This window comes from Poecilia mexicana, unplaced genomic scaffold (genome assembly GCF_051168715.1).
Source record: "Poecilia mexicana isolate PSO_F unplaced genomic scaffold, ASM5116871v1 scaffold_23, whole genome shotgun sequence".
NCBI lineage: Eukaryota > Metazoa > Chordata > Actinopteri > Cyprinodontiformes > Poeciliidae > Poecilia > Poecilia mexicana.
In genome coordinates, this window is record NW_028263392.1 from 3,259,993 (window position 1) to 3,276,662 (window position 16,670).

Genomic DNA, 16,670 nt, shown 5'->3' on the forward strand with positions numbered 1-16,670 from the left:
AATCTAAAGGGAACAAAAAGTGACAGTTCGTTACGCTAGAATGATGCAACAACTACAACCCTAACAAAGTCGAGACGCCCAGAAGAGGGAGAATGGTGGAGAAGTTGCACAGCCAGAACCCTCACACACCCAGAATGCCTGCTGAGAGCCTCTGGTGAGGCCTGCTGGTGAACATTTATGTAATGTCATCAACAGAAGCCCCACAAAGAGAACATCTTAGAAAACAACTAAGGTACTAAAAACACTAAAACACCTAAAAATAAAAAACGAGAAAAGCTTCAGTAATGAACCTGCTTTGTCTTGTTCCTGGTATTTAAATAATCTAATTACATCTCTACAATAATTTACAGACAAGTATCTATTTTAGAGACACCAATTATCAATTGCTGTGGCATTTAATAAGGTAAATCTATTGCATGTTATAAATCACTTTCCTTCTGCTCCACCATTATGTTCCACATTGTGTCGGTTCATCCGAGAGTCTCCAGATAATACAGTAAAGGTTTATGGCTGCAACACAAATACCCTATCTGTAGCGATGACTTTAACCAAAGACATCAAACCTCCAAAGTTAAAGGTAATCAATGATTTCGTTCCATGTCCGCTTTCTGGGGTGCCAGACACAAAAGAAGAATTGAAGTTCTCAGAATCGCCAGTCTTGTTTGGACGACACATTCAGAAATTTTCAGAAATATATCAGACTGAAACCTGATATGAAACAGACAGGAAAGAGCGTCTGGTAGTCCAAGTTTCAACAAGCTCATTCAGTAGACTGTGGAATACTTTACGGATGGCTAACCCACTTATTACTAATGGACCTAGTCCAAGGGGAAATTAATTTAATTGGGTTCCTTGCTTCTGTTCTCTTGTGGTACACCACCTATAGAGAATTTGATATCCCGGAGGTCTATACAGACTATATTCCACACCTGATCATTGGACCGTCAGGGTGCCACATAACAGCTGTATGCATCAAGCCAACATAGTCGGGGAAAAAAGAGACAGTGAATGGATTCCTAAACGCCGCCAATGTCTGAAATTTCCCATTGAGGATAAAACGCAGACAGCCAAATAATAGGCTTTGGCAAGCAGATAGCAGAGGATGTTAATTTGTTCTGTAATGACTGTGAAGAGATGTGGAGGCGAGAGCATGATGCACAGTGGGGAGCGCCAGCTGATGACTGGGAGAACTCGAAGACTTCCTAGGATATGTGTGTGTGTGTGTGTGTGTGTATGCACGGGTCTGTAGTTCTGTGGAACTTAAAGGGGAATTGGTGTTGAACCTGGTCCAGATGACTCACCTGTACATGAAGGGCGCCACCGTGGCAGTGTTGGGGTGGTTATGTTGCTGCTGCTGTGGAAGTTGAACCACTCCGTTGCCTCCGAGCGCCCCGCCTCCTCCTACAAGCATCCCACTGGACCCGGACAGAGCCGAGGTACTGGTAGACGAGGTCATGCTGGTCCGCTTGCCCTCTGGACCGCCGGCGGAGCGCTGGATATAAAAACTCCCGCCTTGCCCTCCTTTGGTCAGCTTGGCTCGCTCTCCTTCACCTGCCCGCATGTTGCCACTGCTGTTTAAGGCAGCTTGGTTCTGGTTCTGGTTTTGGGACTGGCTCTGAGGTTTGGCTGACGTCGTGGACGGAGCTTTGAGTCCTGGTTTCGGGATGCCGCTGGAAGCTGAGGAGGAGCCGGCATCTTTCTTCCCTGATGATGACTTTCCTCCCTTGGGGATGAGGCTCGCTATCTTGGAGTTCTTCTTTGTGGAGTCGGCCGCACTCTCCTCTTTTGGAGGAGAGCTGTCCTTTGAAGACTTCCCTGACTTGTTTTTGTCCTCTTTGTCTTTGCTTGGGGCCAAGGACCTGCTGCCACTGACAGACGTTTTTGATGACGATGAAGACGAGGTTTTGCTAGGTGCAGAAAGGGATGATGCTGACGTCTTTGTTGAGATCTGTTTGGCGGTAGCGCTGCTACTGCCGCTGCTACACACTGACCCTGTCGGGGTCTGCCCATCGTCCCCGTACTCTGATAGGTCGTCTTCCTCCTGGAGAGTCATTTCCGCCATGGATGGTGACGTTCTCGAGGCTGAACGAGGGTTAATAAGTCGAAACTTCTCGAGCATTGATCTCTGCGGTGGCACGGCTCCCGACCCGACTTTGGACGCCTCACTTCCGTGAGTCTGAAGACATTCCAGGGCCTGCGGTGAAGGGGTGGTGGAAGGTGAGTGTGGGGGGCTTGCCAGCATGGAGGAAGTGGCGCTGTGCTTGAGGTTCATGGACTTGCTGCGCCAGGTCTTCCCAGCTGTGGGTGAGGGGATGGCAGAGGCCAGCTGCTGCCCACTGAGGCTGGTGGGAACCATCCCACCAATACCACTTCCATTCATCCCACTGGGTACTGGGATGCCCCTCACCGACTCTGAACAGAAAGAAAAAGAAGACTGTAGATTAGGTTTTCCATTCCAGATGGATGATCTCGTCATAGATGCTCGTCTGACAGGACCAGACAGCAAATCTAAAGAAGCAAATTACTTGTTTAAATGGCTGGAAAACAAACTTGCACCAATTTCCTCCAAGGTTTTAGCAAAATTTGGAAATATTTAAATTCTAACAGTAGAGTGTAAGATGAAAAGCACCAACAGGAAAGATTGTGTGTTTCTACAAATGTTATGTATTTTGCAACATACTAACACAAAAGCGGATTCAAAGGGAACAGTGTTGTGTGATTTTGATTCCAGCCGGATTTATCTTCCAATGAAGTTGCACACCTTCGCAAGTTAAGGCTGCAGGTTAAGGCTTCTGAAGGCTGCAGGTTGATTTCATTTTGGGGCATCAGAGTAAAGGAGTAATGGGTAATGGTTTTTATCAAAGGTCAGCAGAAATACCTCTAACAAGACCTATCAGATTCCTCAGATTTCCCATGTTGCATAATCGTACAAACTTCCTTCCAATCAAGCATTGAGGAATTGTCAACAACTTTCTGCAGTGACAGGTAAGAAAAACAGTAAATTACAACACAATGATATCTCTTACACCCATTTACAGACGGTATTTAATCAACACACATAGGCTAAATGTTAGTTTGGTCAAAGAAAAGCAACTTTTTTCAAATGTAACTAACACACCATCAACACCAGAGTCCACAGCCCAGAAGATGAAGTTGTCAAAAAGTATGGACTTACTCTCTGGGAAGGAGAAATAAATTGAGGGGGGTAAAAACACAAAAGAAAGCATTATGAAGCAGAAGGAGAGGAGAGATGACAGAGTGACAACATGGAGTTATGCACCAATAGACTGAGTGTCTGTCTGGCTGTCAGTCAGCACAGTGAGCAGGGCTCAGCTGGCTCTGAGTCACCTCCAGTCTGCTCCTTAATGTCACTTCAGGCAGACAGAGAGGGGCTTGGGCTTTGATTCAGCTGGTTGGGGCTGAGACACAACATGTTTGCTCAAACCTGAAAGAAGAACTAAAAAAGCCTCAGTGCCACATATTGCTCTGACAGCTGGGGATTAAAATAACGGAGGCTTAAAAGCTGTAGGTGTCTTGGGTAGGTGAACATTTTAGAGGCTTTAGAGCGCACACAAGAAAGCCTGTAGAGTTATGCTAAAAAGAAAGTACACCCTTTTTCAACTTTTAATACGAATTATAACAACATTTAGCTAGCTAGTAATTGTGAGTTCAGGTAGCTAGCTAAGTAGTAATTCTATCTAGCTAGACTCAATAATAGATGGCCAGGTGAAACCACTTAAAATGTAGTTGTTCCTTTCAACTGTTGCCACATGCTTGCTTGGGTGGAAACATTGCTGCTTTTTTATTTATTTTTTATTTATTTGCCTTTTTCCTTGTTTTCCTTATTAGCTGCAGCAATACATGATTGACATTGACTACAGTGCAATATGTATTTGCAACTGGACCTGTAGTTGCATGGAGTGCAGTACATTGACTTGATTGAATTTGGACAGATAAGGAGTCTAACTGGATATGAGACTGACTCGTTTGTCCAGTAAAATGTTTTGAGTTGACATTTGTTTAGATTTTATTCTACATTTTGAAAACTGAACTTCTAGGTTAATCATTTTTAGTACCTACCTGTGTAACATTATAGCAAATACACCGATTGTTTTTCCAAGTGCGTCTTTATTATTATTCCCCAATCATTCACCATAATCCAGCGGCCCCTTCAGGTGCTTTCTAAATGTTAATGAAGGAGACTGGAAGCATTAATGTGATGAAGTGTGTGGGTCCACTCAATTAACCCCACCTTTAGAGATCCTCCAGCCCCACTCTAGAGGCCATTTCACAGGACCACCACACTTTCGCTGCACTGTGATTTAAGAGTTGTCATGGAAACCAGCCTCTTTTCTTTTCCTTTTTTTGCTTCAGCTAACAGAGAATGAAATGCCACTTCCTCTATAGTGTGTCAGACTTTCTGGTAGAAATTTTTCAAAGAAGCTCAGGTTTATAATCCAGCATCCGCCTGGTTAAATAGTGCCGACTGGTTAACTCCCACCAGCACCATGTTCATTTACTTCCTCCATTATTTTGCTCTCTGCATTATATAGACATCAGGCAAATTACATTTTTGTTAAAAGGATCCAGCAGTTAGTCACCCTAATATATATATATTAATTTTCAGTTTTAGTTTATATATATATATAACTTGAAAGGAGGCAAAGTCTTCTGAGAAATGTGTGTGAAACGGCTCGTGGCAGAGACTTCCTGTATCTGCCTCTGTGTTCTGTTTTGCCCAGAAGGTCGGAGCTGTGTTGCTGACATTTCCCAGCAATTGATTTCTGTTCTCTCCCTTTGTTAGTCCTTTTCTCTCTTTTTCCTTTCAAACAAACTTCAGTTTTATCTCCCTGGAGTGAAACTTTAGTTCTTAAAGTCTTTTCTTGACAAGCAGAGTTAGTTTTATGGGATGACAGAACTGCTCTGTGAGCAAAGAGGGTGAAATTGTTGTATCTGTTGCTCCCATTCAGAAAGAAGCATTATCAAAGGGGTTGAAAATAAAAATGTGAAGCCCTAAGTAGCTATACTGACTCTCACAGGTTGCAGACTTTTTTTTTTTTAATCTTATTTAAAACGGATATTTTTGACAGGGCAGCTCTTTCTATGCATCACCTCATCCTAATACTGTCGTTAGGACTCAGCTGGAGCTCCGAGGCGGGGATGATTCAGCAGACTGAAGCGGGGAACCGGCTGCTCCGTTGTGCGAGCGCTGCCATCAAGTGGCGGGTATGGAGAATGTAAATTAGGTGGCTTTTCAATGCAGCCATGAGGAAAACGAAAGCACACAGTTCAACAGTAGGAGTGGGAGCTTGGTGTCTGGATGCAATGAAAATGATTTTACTGGCTTCTACCAGATTCTCACGTAAACAGACATTATCTGTTAAACAATGAACCAAAAAATAAAGAAAACTGTTTTAGGTCGACTCTTCTTGACATTGCTTCAGTTCTATGGTTTTTTTCCAAGCACCTGTTAGCTCTCTTACTGTCCCAACACTACATTTCTATGAAGTAGAGATCTAATATTTGATCTCCAACGATGAACATGTTGGAGTGCTGTGTTCTGCTCACCTCTATCGTTACCGCTTGCATACTGAAGAGGCTTGCTCTTGTCGATGCTGTTGAAGCTCTGGCTCCGGCGGTTGAGGTTGGATGAGCCTGGGCTTCTGGACGCCCCGCTGCCTGCAGCAGGGACTCTGGACGGCCCTGGTAACCTGGGGAAACCACAGCAGGAAAGAGCATTTCAGTGTTAAAGGGGCAGCGTTGTATGCATCTCTTCACATTCCTATAGATGAAGTAGGAGAGTCATCACAAGAAGCAGGCCTAAAACTGAACCAACAAAACTCGACTAATGGATGAAATCAAGCGAATGGAAAAACGACTTTCTGAGGAACGACTCGGACCACATGAAGTTATGGAGAAAATGGACAATATACTATACAAGAGAGCAGGCTCATCATACTCCGAAGGACCCCCCAGCATTTTAAATTATGTCCAATGGCTTTGTCAGAAAGATGTAAAAGAAAATCCTGCATCGCTTTCCTTCTGTTTCAATCACATAAAAACCCCATAAAACACAATGAGGTTTGAGGTTATTATGTGACAAGATGTGAAGAGGTTTGGCGAGCGTGAAGACCAACACCATCCGAGCTGCAACAGACCTGCTGCATTGTCTGGAGTACCGGTCTTGAACTCTGCATGCGTCGGCGTGCAGGACAAAGACAAATCACAGAGTTGATGTAGCAGGAAGTGTGTGTTCCTTTGAGGGTTGGGGAGAAGGAGAGGCTGAACTCTGCACAGAGTTTGATGGAAAGCTGTCTCAGTCTATTGTTGTGGGAAAGTGTGTGTGTAGTTAGCTACAGAGACTTGCAATGGTAAACAATCTCCTTTTAGATTTCCCAACATTTATGTGTGGAGGCGTAAACCGTAGCTTGGTTTTTGTTACGATAGTCCAACAGAAAGCATATTTGAGAAATAAGAGAAAATGGTAAGTACTACTATTACTGCCGTTGCCTCTTACCAAGACGTTTATTGAGCTTGGTAGAGGTCCTATGCTAATTTGCTGCAGTGCATAAAGAATCTGTATCAGCCAAAAGTGGAATTGTCATCAGGCTTCGACTGGTGACCCCTTGGATGTTTTACACGTTTATTGGATATTCAAATCAATCATGATCAACAAAAAATTTGGCTAATTTCGGGTTTAACTGTACAAAATTTTCAAAGTTTAAGTATTTGCACTAGAAAAAATTACAAATGCCAGAGTTTATTTAATGCATCAATGTGAAGAGGAGTAAAGGAAATATTAAAAAAAGCACACCGAATCTTAGTGAAATACTTCTGTGCAGTCATGAAATTTTTAAGTATGTTAAATTTGTGAGTTATTCATAATACTTTGCTAGTTTAGATAATAAAACAACCAAAGACAAGATCAAATAGAGCTTTGTTTCTCCCAGTTGTTCTTTATAAGTTCCATCAGCTTTTCAGCTCTTGGTAGAGTCAAAGCTGCCAGCGTCACATGTTGTTCTCATACCTCCCCTAAAGGAGAATTACACAAATAATCAAATCAAACTGTTGGTGTTATACAACAGCTTGACGCAGCATTCTGCACTTTATTAGATGTTTTCCTCCAATTTCTTCTCTGTTTTAATGAGAACGGACAGTTTTTTCAGGAATCGCTAAACGTTATTTTGCAACTAGTTGGATCTTGGAAGAACGGACCTCAGGGTGAAGATGAACGTCTAATTTTTTTTTTAAATTCACAACCTGAGTTTTCTTAACATTCTTGGAGGGGGAACTGAAAGCTAGATTTTCCATTGCTGGTGACTTTCTGCTGGAAAGATACGCTGATGCCTCACAGAGATAATCGATTCATTATGCCGCAAATGTCACCCGCGTCTGCATCGCAGCTGGAGACGAGATGTAGGAGGAGAAAGCTGCAAAACTCCCAAACAGAAAACAGATTCTAATTTTGTCACGTTAGGACGCAGTTCGCCAACGATCACAGCTTTCCATGTGATGGAACAGCTGCAGTTGGTCAGAATACGCCCAATGCTTGGTTGAGTTTAAGGAAAAACTCTATATGCTGTCAGATACAGATGTATGGAGAATGTATTGGACTCAAAAATAAGTTGAAAACAAATCCCTGTTGTTAAAGAAGCACCCAAGAGGGCTATAGTGACTCTGGAGGAGCTGCAGCGATCTATGGAAGAGTGACAGGAAGGAAGGATTTTGTGATCCCATTTGGAGCTCATCATAAACCTTGCAGAAATCACAGGAAATGTGGACTTAGAGAATAAGTCAGAAGATAATAAAATTTCTGCTTTTTGACAAAATCTGAACACACTATCCTATTAGTTAAACATTGGTAGTGGTAGAATCAGACATTTTTCTTTTTAGTGTTGATGAGAATGACAGAGTTTCAATCCTGAAGGAAATCCAGACCTCAGCTAGAAATTATTTTTATTTAGTCCAGTAAAAATCATACAAAACTAAAGGTTACTTTCACATCTCCCTCAGAAGAGCAGAGTGCACAGCAGGAAGTGAGAGCAACCTCATAGATTTATCCTGCACAAACATGCTAAATTAAACCTTGCCTAGATGCAAATACACAAGAAGTCAGTCACCGAGAGAAGAAGTTTGAACCATATAAAGTAATACTCAAGTAAAAAAACAAAAAAACGGGATTCATTAATCTAGTCTGTCTACATTTAGAAAATGATCAATCTACAAAAAAAGAAGAAAAGGTAGTGATTGATAAAATTAAAAGGATCCACACAAAGAGAAGAAGAAGAGGAAAAAAACAGGAAACAAATGCAAATGGTTGAGAGTCAGTGGAGGATAATACTGCACACTGAGACAGGGGAAAATAAGAATGAGGGAAGAGGAGAGACAAAGCGAAGCAATTCAGCTGGAAATCAAAAGAAATCCCTTTCATCATTAGACGCTTTCATCTTCCAAACTACAGGGGTTGATGATGCCTCGGCGAAAGGGACCTGGAAGGAAGAAGGTAATCTAATTTCTGCGCTGTGGGTTCTGCCGACGGATGTGAGGTGAAATACTGAAGCCTGTCAGTCACCAGTTGAACGCAGATGCTTCAGCAGAGAGTCTGGGACGCAAACCAAAGCAAAACTCTTCTTTTTTTCCACCCGGATGAAGGTCTGGAACATCTGGCGGCTACACAGGCAGTCAGAGGCGCAGTGCCCGTTGTCAGACTGAGAGTAGCACAAGGGCCAACAAACTGTCAAACACCCCCCCCTGCTGCTTGGATGCAAAACTTTATGGCCCTGTGCTAAACTACTAAACACTTGCATCAAAGTGAAGATTCAGATTTTACTGGGATGGAGTACATCTCCCAAAATACAGTGTGAAAACTGTTGATTACTGATTAAAACAATGATGTCAAAGCACATCAGAGTTGATGGGAATGATGGAAGGAGACAAACACAGAGCAAGAAAACCTGGTAGGCCACCAGAGCTACAAAGAAATAGTTCAGATAAAAGATCCAAATGCCTGTGCACAGTTCTGTAAGGCTAACGTGAAAGAACTGCTAAGTTGATGCCATGAGGGTGAACTTGTAAGACTATTTGTCACACCCTATCAATAGCAGCAATAGGTACAGAACTTTACTAAATCTGTCTGCTACTTACAGCCTGCAGCTTCCTTTGTTGTGTCTGGTGTCTTAATTTTAACTTCATTGCACAGATGTTGAAAACTTTCCAAGGGACAAAATGTGATCAGCAATGAAACAAAACTTTCTGTTTGTGTTTGTGATGTGGAAATTCTTTGATGGACGTGAAATTGTGATCTTTGTGGAAACAGGTTCTTCTATTGTACCATAAGGATTTAAAATTGAACAGACATTTTGCTATCAAGTTCTTTTGCATGTATACAATGCAATATGTAAGTAAAGGGCTGGCAACATGTATTTTCATCCATTTAAAAAGATGTCACATATAATGTCATGAATGCTTCGTGGAAAGGTGAACAATATAATAAAGGTCTAAATTTGCCTGATTAGCCAGAAAAGGGTCATTATTTGTGCGTGTACATGTGTGTTCATTTAGTGTAGTAGGTGGCAGTATTTCACTCAAACATTGATCCAAGCTGCCATGACAAGAACTGCCACTCCCTTCTCAAGAATCTCCTTGCAAAATGCTTAATCTCTGACCCTGACTGTTTACCTTTGACCTTTGATAGAGTATCACGAAAATATAGAAAGAACAAGTGCAAACTAGAAAAAAAAGAATGCTTTAAAACAGAAAATTTCTCAACAAGACAGGAATCAGGTGAAGAAAAAAAAAAAACACAGGAGAGAAGAAACGTACCTTGTGTTTTTCTTCTGAGGTGACCCTATTCCACTGTGGCCTGGAGGACTTGCATATCGTGCTGTGAGACTGCAAACAGACCAGAGAAAAAGACAGATATACCATTAAACACAGTTAGATGGAGAGCGAGAGCAGTGCCTGGTAAAAGTTCTCCTAATCCATGGCTAAATGTAATAATATGAAAGGGAGGCAGAGAGACGGAGCCGGAGCCAGGTGAAGGAAAACACGAAGCACGTGGTGGACACTGCTAGCATGCCAGGGAACATTTCTTTGATTTTTCACATGATGGCTCACACATGTTGGTAACCACAAGCGTATGACTAAGCCAATAACATCCCTCAGTCCATTTATAAAACGGCCAGGGAAACTTTCCCAAACAGGTTTGCGGTGGCATCCTTTGAAGAAAACCCCAAATCACACAGCACAGAAGGCAGGGGTGAAGGAAATGCTCAAAGCACCAGTCACAGTTAGTCACTCGAAGAGATGGGAGTTACTGCAATTATGCACGTTTCAGGCGTGCCGCCTTGTTCGTGTTTGACAGGAATTGGCTTGGCTACATGCAGAGTTGTTTTTCAGTCAAACTAATGATGTCCTGTAAACATTAAAGCGGGTGGAAAGCGGCAAGCTGAACTAAATTCATTTGAAAATTAGCCTCACACTGGCGTTCGTTGACACATTTCCCTGTTCTCAGCAACAAGATGTAGACTAACTCAGTGACAGCACACGCATAAAAGCAACAGAAAACCTGCTAAGGCCAGAACTGATGACTTGTATTTTTTATCTGCTGAATTCAAGATGAAGCCATTTTTTTTTTTTTTTAAGAACCGTGTCAGAGTCTTCCCAAGGGAGGTCTAAATGTCTGACACTCCTTGACCTCTGTAAGACTGAATGTGTGTTTGTTATGATGAGGAGAACCTAAAAGGACTCCTTCCACCACCTGCCTATGTGAGGTCAACAGAACTCTGTCCTTTCTACAAACAGTATTGGCTCCCTTTGTTTGAGACACCTGACATTTTGTCAGAACCGAACGTCTCGCTACTTAGGATTACTGAATCTTAGCTACAACAGGTATTGTTGTAGCTAAACTACTCCATAATTGCAGTATCCTTAAGATTGTCAGAAGAGGGAAATTGGGACAAAAACTGACATAAAAATCTCTGTGTGAAGTAAGCTCAAGCTTTGTACAATTCCTTCAGCCTGAAACAGTTTTTACCTAAATTTCAGGGAGAGGTTTGTTTTTAAGAGGGAAAAAAAACACAAACTATAGATCACACGATATTAGAACAAGAGTTAAAAATTGAAAAATGTTGGCTGTATTAGTCTGCCAGAAGCCCCAAGGTTAGTCTCTCTTTTTACTTTTAACCTGAAGTCTAACTCCATCAGCAGGCTCTTTTTACTGTGGAAGTAGAAACCACTTAAGCACTTATTTAAAGAGTTGACATGAGAGTGTTGACAGCAGAAAACTCATGTCTCCACAGATCAAATAAAACATCTTTCAACATTTGTCTGTGTAATGCTCCAAACACTGCAGTACACACGCACACTATATTCAATACTATCACTATCCAATCAAAGCTTCAGCTTGAACACACCATGAACTCTTTCTCATGGTCTAGCACTCACACATGCAGGTTATACAGTGTGCATTGATTTTTGCCTAATTGTAAGTCCAGTCTATCCTCAATGTAGGACAGCAGAAGGTAGAATGCAATACTTAAATGTATGAAAGACGATGACTATGCTGTTATCTGTGTTGGTAAGTGAGTGAAGGTTGGGTGACCACATTTCTCCCAGCAACAGACCCCTTTACATTGCTACATTAATTGAGGAACAAGTAACAAACAGGCTGTCTACAATGTGTTTAATTCACCAAACAATATCTTCTAGATCAGGAGCATCCAGTTCTGGGTAGAGAACATTAGAATGGGGGCTTGTCCGGGATACATATTGCAAAAGTCCATAGAGAAGAGACATTGTTTCTGGTTGGAAAAGGTAGCAACATTTAAATGATATAACTTTCATCCCCAAGAATCAACTTTACACTGAAACTGTAATTTAACTTTCACAAGCAAGTTGAAGAGATGCAAGATTTTTTGTTTTGTTTTTTATATTGGACTTGAAATATTTCAGAAAACACAGTTAAAATGTAAACAGAAAAAGTGTCAGTTACAATACAAATTTGCCATGCATTCAAAGAAAATTAGAAGCAACTTCATCAAATTAGTTTTGGACAATATCTTATAAAATTCATGAAGTTGCTCAAATTTGAGTGCCTATAACAGCTTATTGCACACCTACATTATAGGACAACATGTAAAAATTTCATTAAAAAAGACTATTTACCAGTTCATGATGTCAATGACTAATCCAGTCTCCTGAGTTTACCCTGTGATTTCCAAAAATCCACACTCTGGATGCTCCGACAAACATGCAAGCAGCTCAAGCTGTAACTACCTATGAGAAGGCTCAGTCTGGACCAGGCTATTCGCCTTCCCACAGGGCAAACTGCTCTTCCTGTCGCGAGAAACGGCGGTGGGTAGGCGTGAGGAGCGGCGTACCCGGGGGTCAACTTGTTCACCCCACGACATAATGAATTAACGAGGGCGGGTGTGCTGTGCCCTTCCAGGCCTGGTCCCCCCCGACTTCTACAGCTCCGAAAGCCTTCTGAGGCTCATGGCTGTCCAATGGGGAGTTCCCCTTTGACACACACATACGTACACACACATATCTCATCCTCTTCCCCAGAGATACCAGTAGAGCCAGCAGGTGCTGTCTATAGAAAGCTTGCCATACCACAACTGTCAATGAGAAGCATGCCAAGTATGACTCTGTGAATCTGCTGATGAAAACCTTCAAACAAGTTTTTATCTCAAACAAGAATTTATCTACTCAATCGTGACTTAACACAGCTGTAAAGAATTTATTTTGAGAAGTTGATTATAGTTTATAGGAACTTTAATCAAAGTTCCTGCTACAGGCACTGTTTGCACAGATTATAGCAAAATAGATCTAGTTTGGTTACTGGTATGAATGTGTAAATAGGTTCTAATCACTTTTTGCGCAAAACCTCCAATATTTTACATGAAATAAAAGAGAAAATACAAAGTTATTTTATGGTTGGTTGAAGAATAGAACAAGTCTGTGAAGAGCCTTCCCCACCGGTAGCTACACATTCCTGGTCTACTGAATAAAAGAAGGCTGCTGTTCTCGTTATTGGTTTTAATTTATGTTTATTTTCAGCCTCAGATAAAAGCTATTACAGAGATCATGGATCATGTCATGTGTGCAAATACTGTGATGCCCTATAATGTTTACCCAAAGTTATGATGTCAAGAAAAAATAAAAAATAAAACAAAATATATATCTGCTAAACAGAAACTCTGTTTCTGTTCTGTAATTTCTCTGAGCAGCAAAAATATGGTGGAGATTTTCAATTGAATAGCACCTGTGAAATGACCAAAAACAATTCAATCATTTGAAATTTATTCTGTCAGTTCTCCGTTTGGGTCCAATCTCCATATTCAGACTCATCTGGCAGAGAAAGGTGTTACATATTGTATAACAGGGTAAATGCAGCACCTTTTGATGGAAAATTGTACCTGGCAGTCTGTTTTAGAATGTAACTACTTTAAAACAATCCTTTACTTTCAGCTTTGCAAAGTGGGCAAATGAGCCAGATTTTTACTTTTGAACCGAGAGCACTTAAAAAAATTAAGTGTTATTTTACATGTTTTCATATTATTTTTAGATCAACGTTACAAAGGTGAAGAATGATCAAACATTGGTTGGTGGAAATTTGTCCAAGTGGCTCATCACCTTGCGAACAGATTCAACACGGAGCACACTGTTATTGAAACCACATCAAATGGGATGATGACAGGCAAATTTGCCTATCTATGTTGCATGTATCTAGCAAAAAAATACATAAATGGATGTATTTGATAGTTTTTTTTCTATGTGAATCTGTCTTCTATGCTTACACAATCGGCACAACAACTGGAGAACGATCAAAACAACAAGGCATTGTATGGTGCAGTGATAAAGTGGGTACCCTATTTTCACCAGCTATCAGTTCTTGATGTAGCTTGATGTAGACCTTATGAATATTGCTGCGTGCTCTACCCCCTTCTCTCTCTCTCTCTCCCATTTCCTGCCTGATTAATGTCCACGAAAGCCAAGTTCATATTCAATTTTTAAAAAATGTGAAGCCAGTGTACATAGGTTTTTAAAGATCACATTACTCGTTAACACACTCTCTTAGAATAAAGGTCAAAGAGCCCTCTGCTACCAAACATTCACAGATTATCAGCTTGATTAACAGGAGACAGATATAATTGTTCTCCTGACCTTTGCTATGACGTCCAGAGTTAATAGTACAGGGATGGAGACAAAGAAAGCATAGAGCATATGTGGAAATTAAGTAGGGTGCTGCACAAAGGCTTGTTCTGAATTTATCTGTGCCACTTTATTCAACAGGCATCGGACCAGAATGCATCGTTTGTGACAACCTTATCCGCATACGGTGGAGTGTCTAACTTTTCCACCCAGCTAAACTGATACAGTGGTAGTAGTGCGTATCACACTATAGTGATGCGTGTGAAAACCATTTCCACCTGTTGTGGGCAAGATGAGGTGTGGGCTGGTAGTGCAAGGCAGCTGTGGCCCTAGTGACCTCTGACACTCAAATGCATGACACTGACCGTAGCTTTGCCTCCCTTTTTACCAAACCAAACACAGCGAAGCTAAAGATGTTGACAAGATCAACTTGCTGACCAGCTTCTCCTCGAACAGCGAGGCTAACTGATCTTACGGAGTGGATTTTACACACAAGGGAGAGCAGATTACAACCAGAGGAACATGATCTGGTGAGGGGAATGCTGCTCATGTGTGGCATCTCAGACCTTCCTTTAGACCGTCCTCTAAGGCTTGCTGTGTCTATTTACATCACACGAGGCCAGAGCATCTTTCCTTTTACTGCCGAGCTGATTTTCTGATGTAAGATCTGCTGTAAAGTTGAACCACTTCTTTTGATAAGTAAAACTGGGCTGATGTTTGTTTCCATCTTAACTTTGCGTTTGTGTTTCAGGAGGGTGAGGGAGTTGGACATGTAGTAGTTTTTAGGTCTTGTGACAATAATATGGATGCAGCAAAGTATTATGGTGTTTTGCTGAAGCAGAAAAAGTATTGTAGGTGTTGTGGTCACTTTTCGCATCCTGCCTACTACATCAGCATCTTGGACATTCGTCAACTGAGATTGCCAAAAGTAATCTCACTATTTGTTGATGTTACTAAAGTTAGTTTCTGCTTCAGAGGTTTTCAAGCTAGGAGCTTCTTGAAAATTCATCTCGTATCTCAGAAAACACAAAGTGCATTTTCAATACTTTTATGACTTTTACAGAAGCACGGCAATATATGGACTAGTAAACAATGATATGGATTATTCTACTATAATTGCCAATTCTTTAAAAAATCATTCTGTCTGACTTTTTAAAAAAATGTTGCTAAAATCTCATGTCATCTTGTTCCTGTGGATCCAGGATTATTTCACATGGTGACATGGACACACACTTACACTGGCAGGTCATTGGAAACAGGCTGCATAAAAACTCCTTTTAATTTTCATCACCACTAAATGGCGACTCTCCTCTGTAGTAAAGCCTCCACTTTAAGTCAACAAGCATTTCTAACCAAACCACATTGACACAATCGGTAAACGAAGAGCGGAGGACCCCACCTGGACTGCATCTCTTGTGTTTTGAGGCTGCTGGTGGACGGTGCAGTGCTGCTGGTCTGCTGGCTGAGCTCCACCAGGGACTGGTAGTACTGCTGCTGCTGCTGCTGCTGCTGCTTGTAGCGTGACAGGATGAAGAAGAGGCCAAGGATGCTCTTCAGGTTGCCATTCCTGATCTCTGGGGGAACAAAGCGGACGGAGGCCGTGAGTTGCCGGGGCCTCGACTTCTTGGCTAACGAGTTTGTCTTGGACGTCATGCGCTGCTGCGGGGCGAAGCGATTTACGGCCGAGCACAGTCGGAGCACATTCAATGAATTAAACACAATCTGCAAGTGAAAGTGCTGCGGCGGTTTGTTTTTCATCCGCCTGTGACTGAAGTGGTGTCTTGTGACACTTAAGATAAATATTTTCCATCCTCTGTATTGTGTCTTTCAAACTCTATGAAATGAGCATGTGGTGACTTTTGAAAAAGCCCTCTTGGGGACGGAGCTTGGGAGCAGCTGTTGTGCAGCTAGCGTAGGAATGAACTGTAGAAGAACCATTATCCACAAGCATTATCTGCTGCAGATCACAGCGACGCTGAGAATAGTGCTCATAATTTGGTTAATTATAAAAAGATTCTCTTTAATGAGTTTAAATGCTGGGCGAAAGTATTCAAGTTTCCCACATTTATTTTTTGTTGAATTCACAAACTTGACATACGTTTTTCTTTACAGGCAATTCATTTGTAACAAAATAAATAAGATTCAAAGAGCTTAAAATCATTAAAAACATCATACAGTCACCTATTGTGAAAACAAGCAACGAATGTCACATTTTGTCAAATGCCATCATCAAAAACATCAAAGCACGTCAAATATGTTGATCAATGTTGGATTTACTTCTAATCAAAGGCAACTCTAAACAGGTGGGGGGGTTTTTAGCCGTGATTTAAAGGAATTCAATGTTTCTGCAGTTTTGCAGTTTTATGGAAGTTTGTTCCAGATCTTGCTTTAGTCGTGTTACTCATGTGAGAAACAAGTTCAGAGATATTTTTCAGCCGCATTGGGGTTGATGCTGCACTTTGGTCAAATGAAGAAATCCCGTCTTGATAACATGCTTTCGTCATGCACAACGA

General features: G+C 41.5%; 1 protein-coding gene across 5 annotated transcripts in view; it reads right to left on the minus strand.

The window, feature by feature from the left end:
- Nucleotides 1-16,670, minus strand: part of nav3 (neuron navigator 3) — a 170,399-nt gene that overhangs the window by 82,225 nt on the left and 71,504 nt on the right. For all 5 annotated transcript variants that reach the window (XM_088003261.1, XM_088003265.1, XM_088003262.1 and 2 more), the window contains exons 5-8: nucleotides 15,557-15,731; nucleotides 9,823-9,891; nucleotides 5,569-5,711; nucleotides 1,302-2,412 (exon numbers count right to left, since the gene is read on the minus strand). In XM_088003261.1, the coding sequence (XP_087859387.1) occupies nucleotides 1,302-2,412; nucleotides 5,569-5,711; nucleotides 9,823-9,891; nucleotides 15,557-15,731 (1,498 nt within the window). The remainder of the gene's footprint in view (nucleotides 1-1,301; nucleotides 2,413-5,568; nucleotides 5,712-9,822; nucleotides 9,892-15,556; nucleotides 15,732-16,670) is intronic.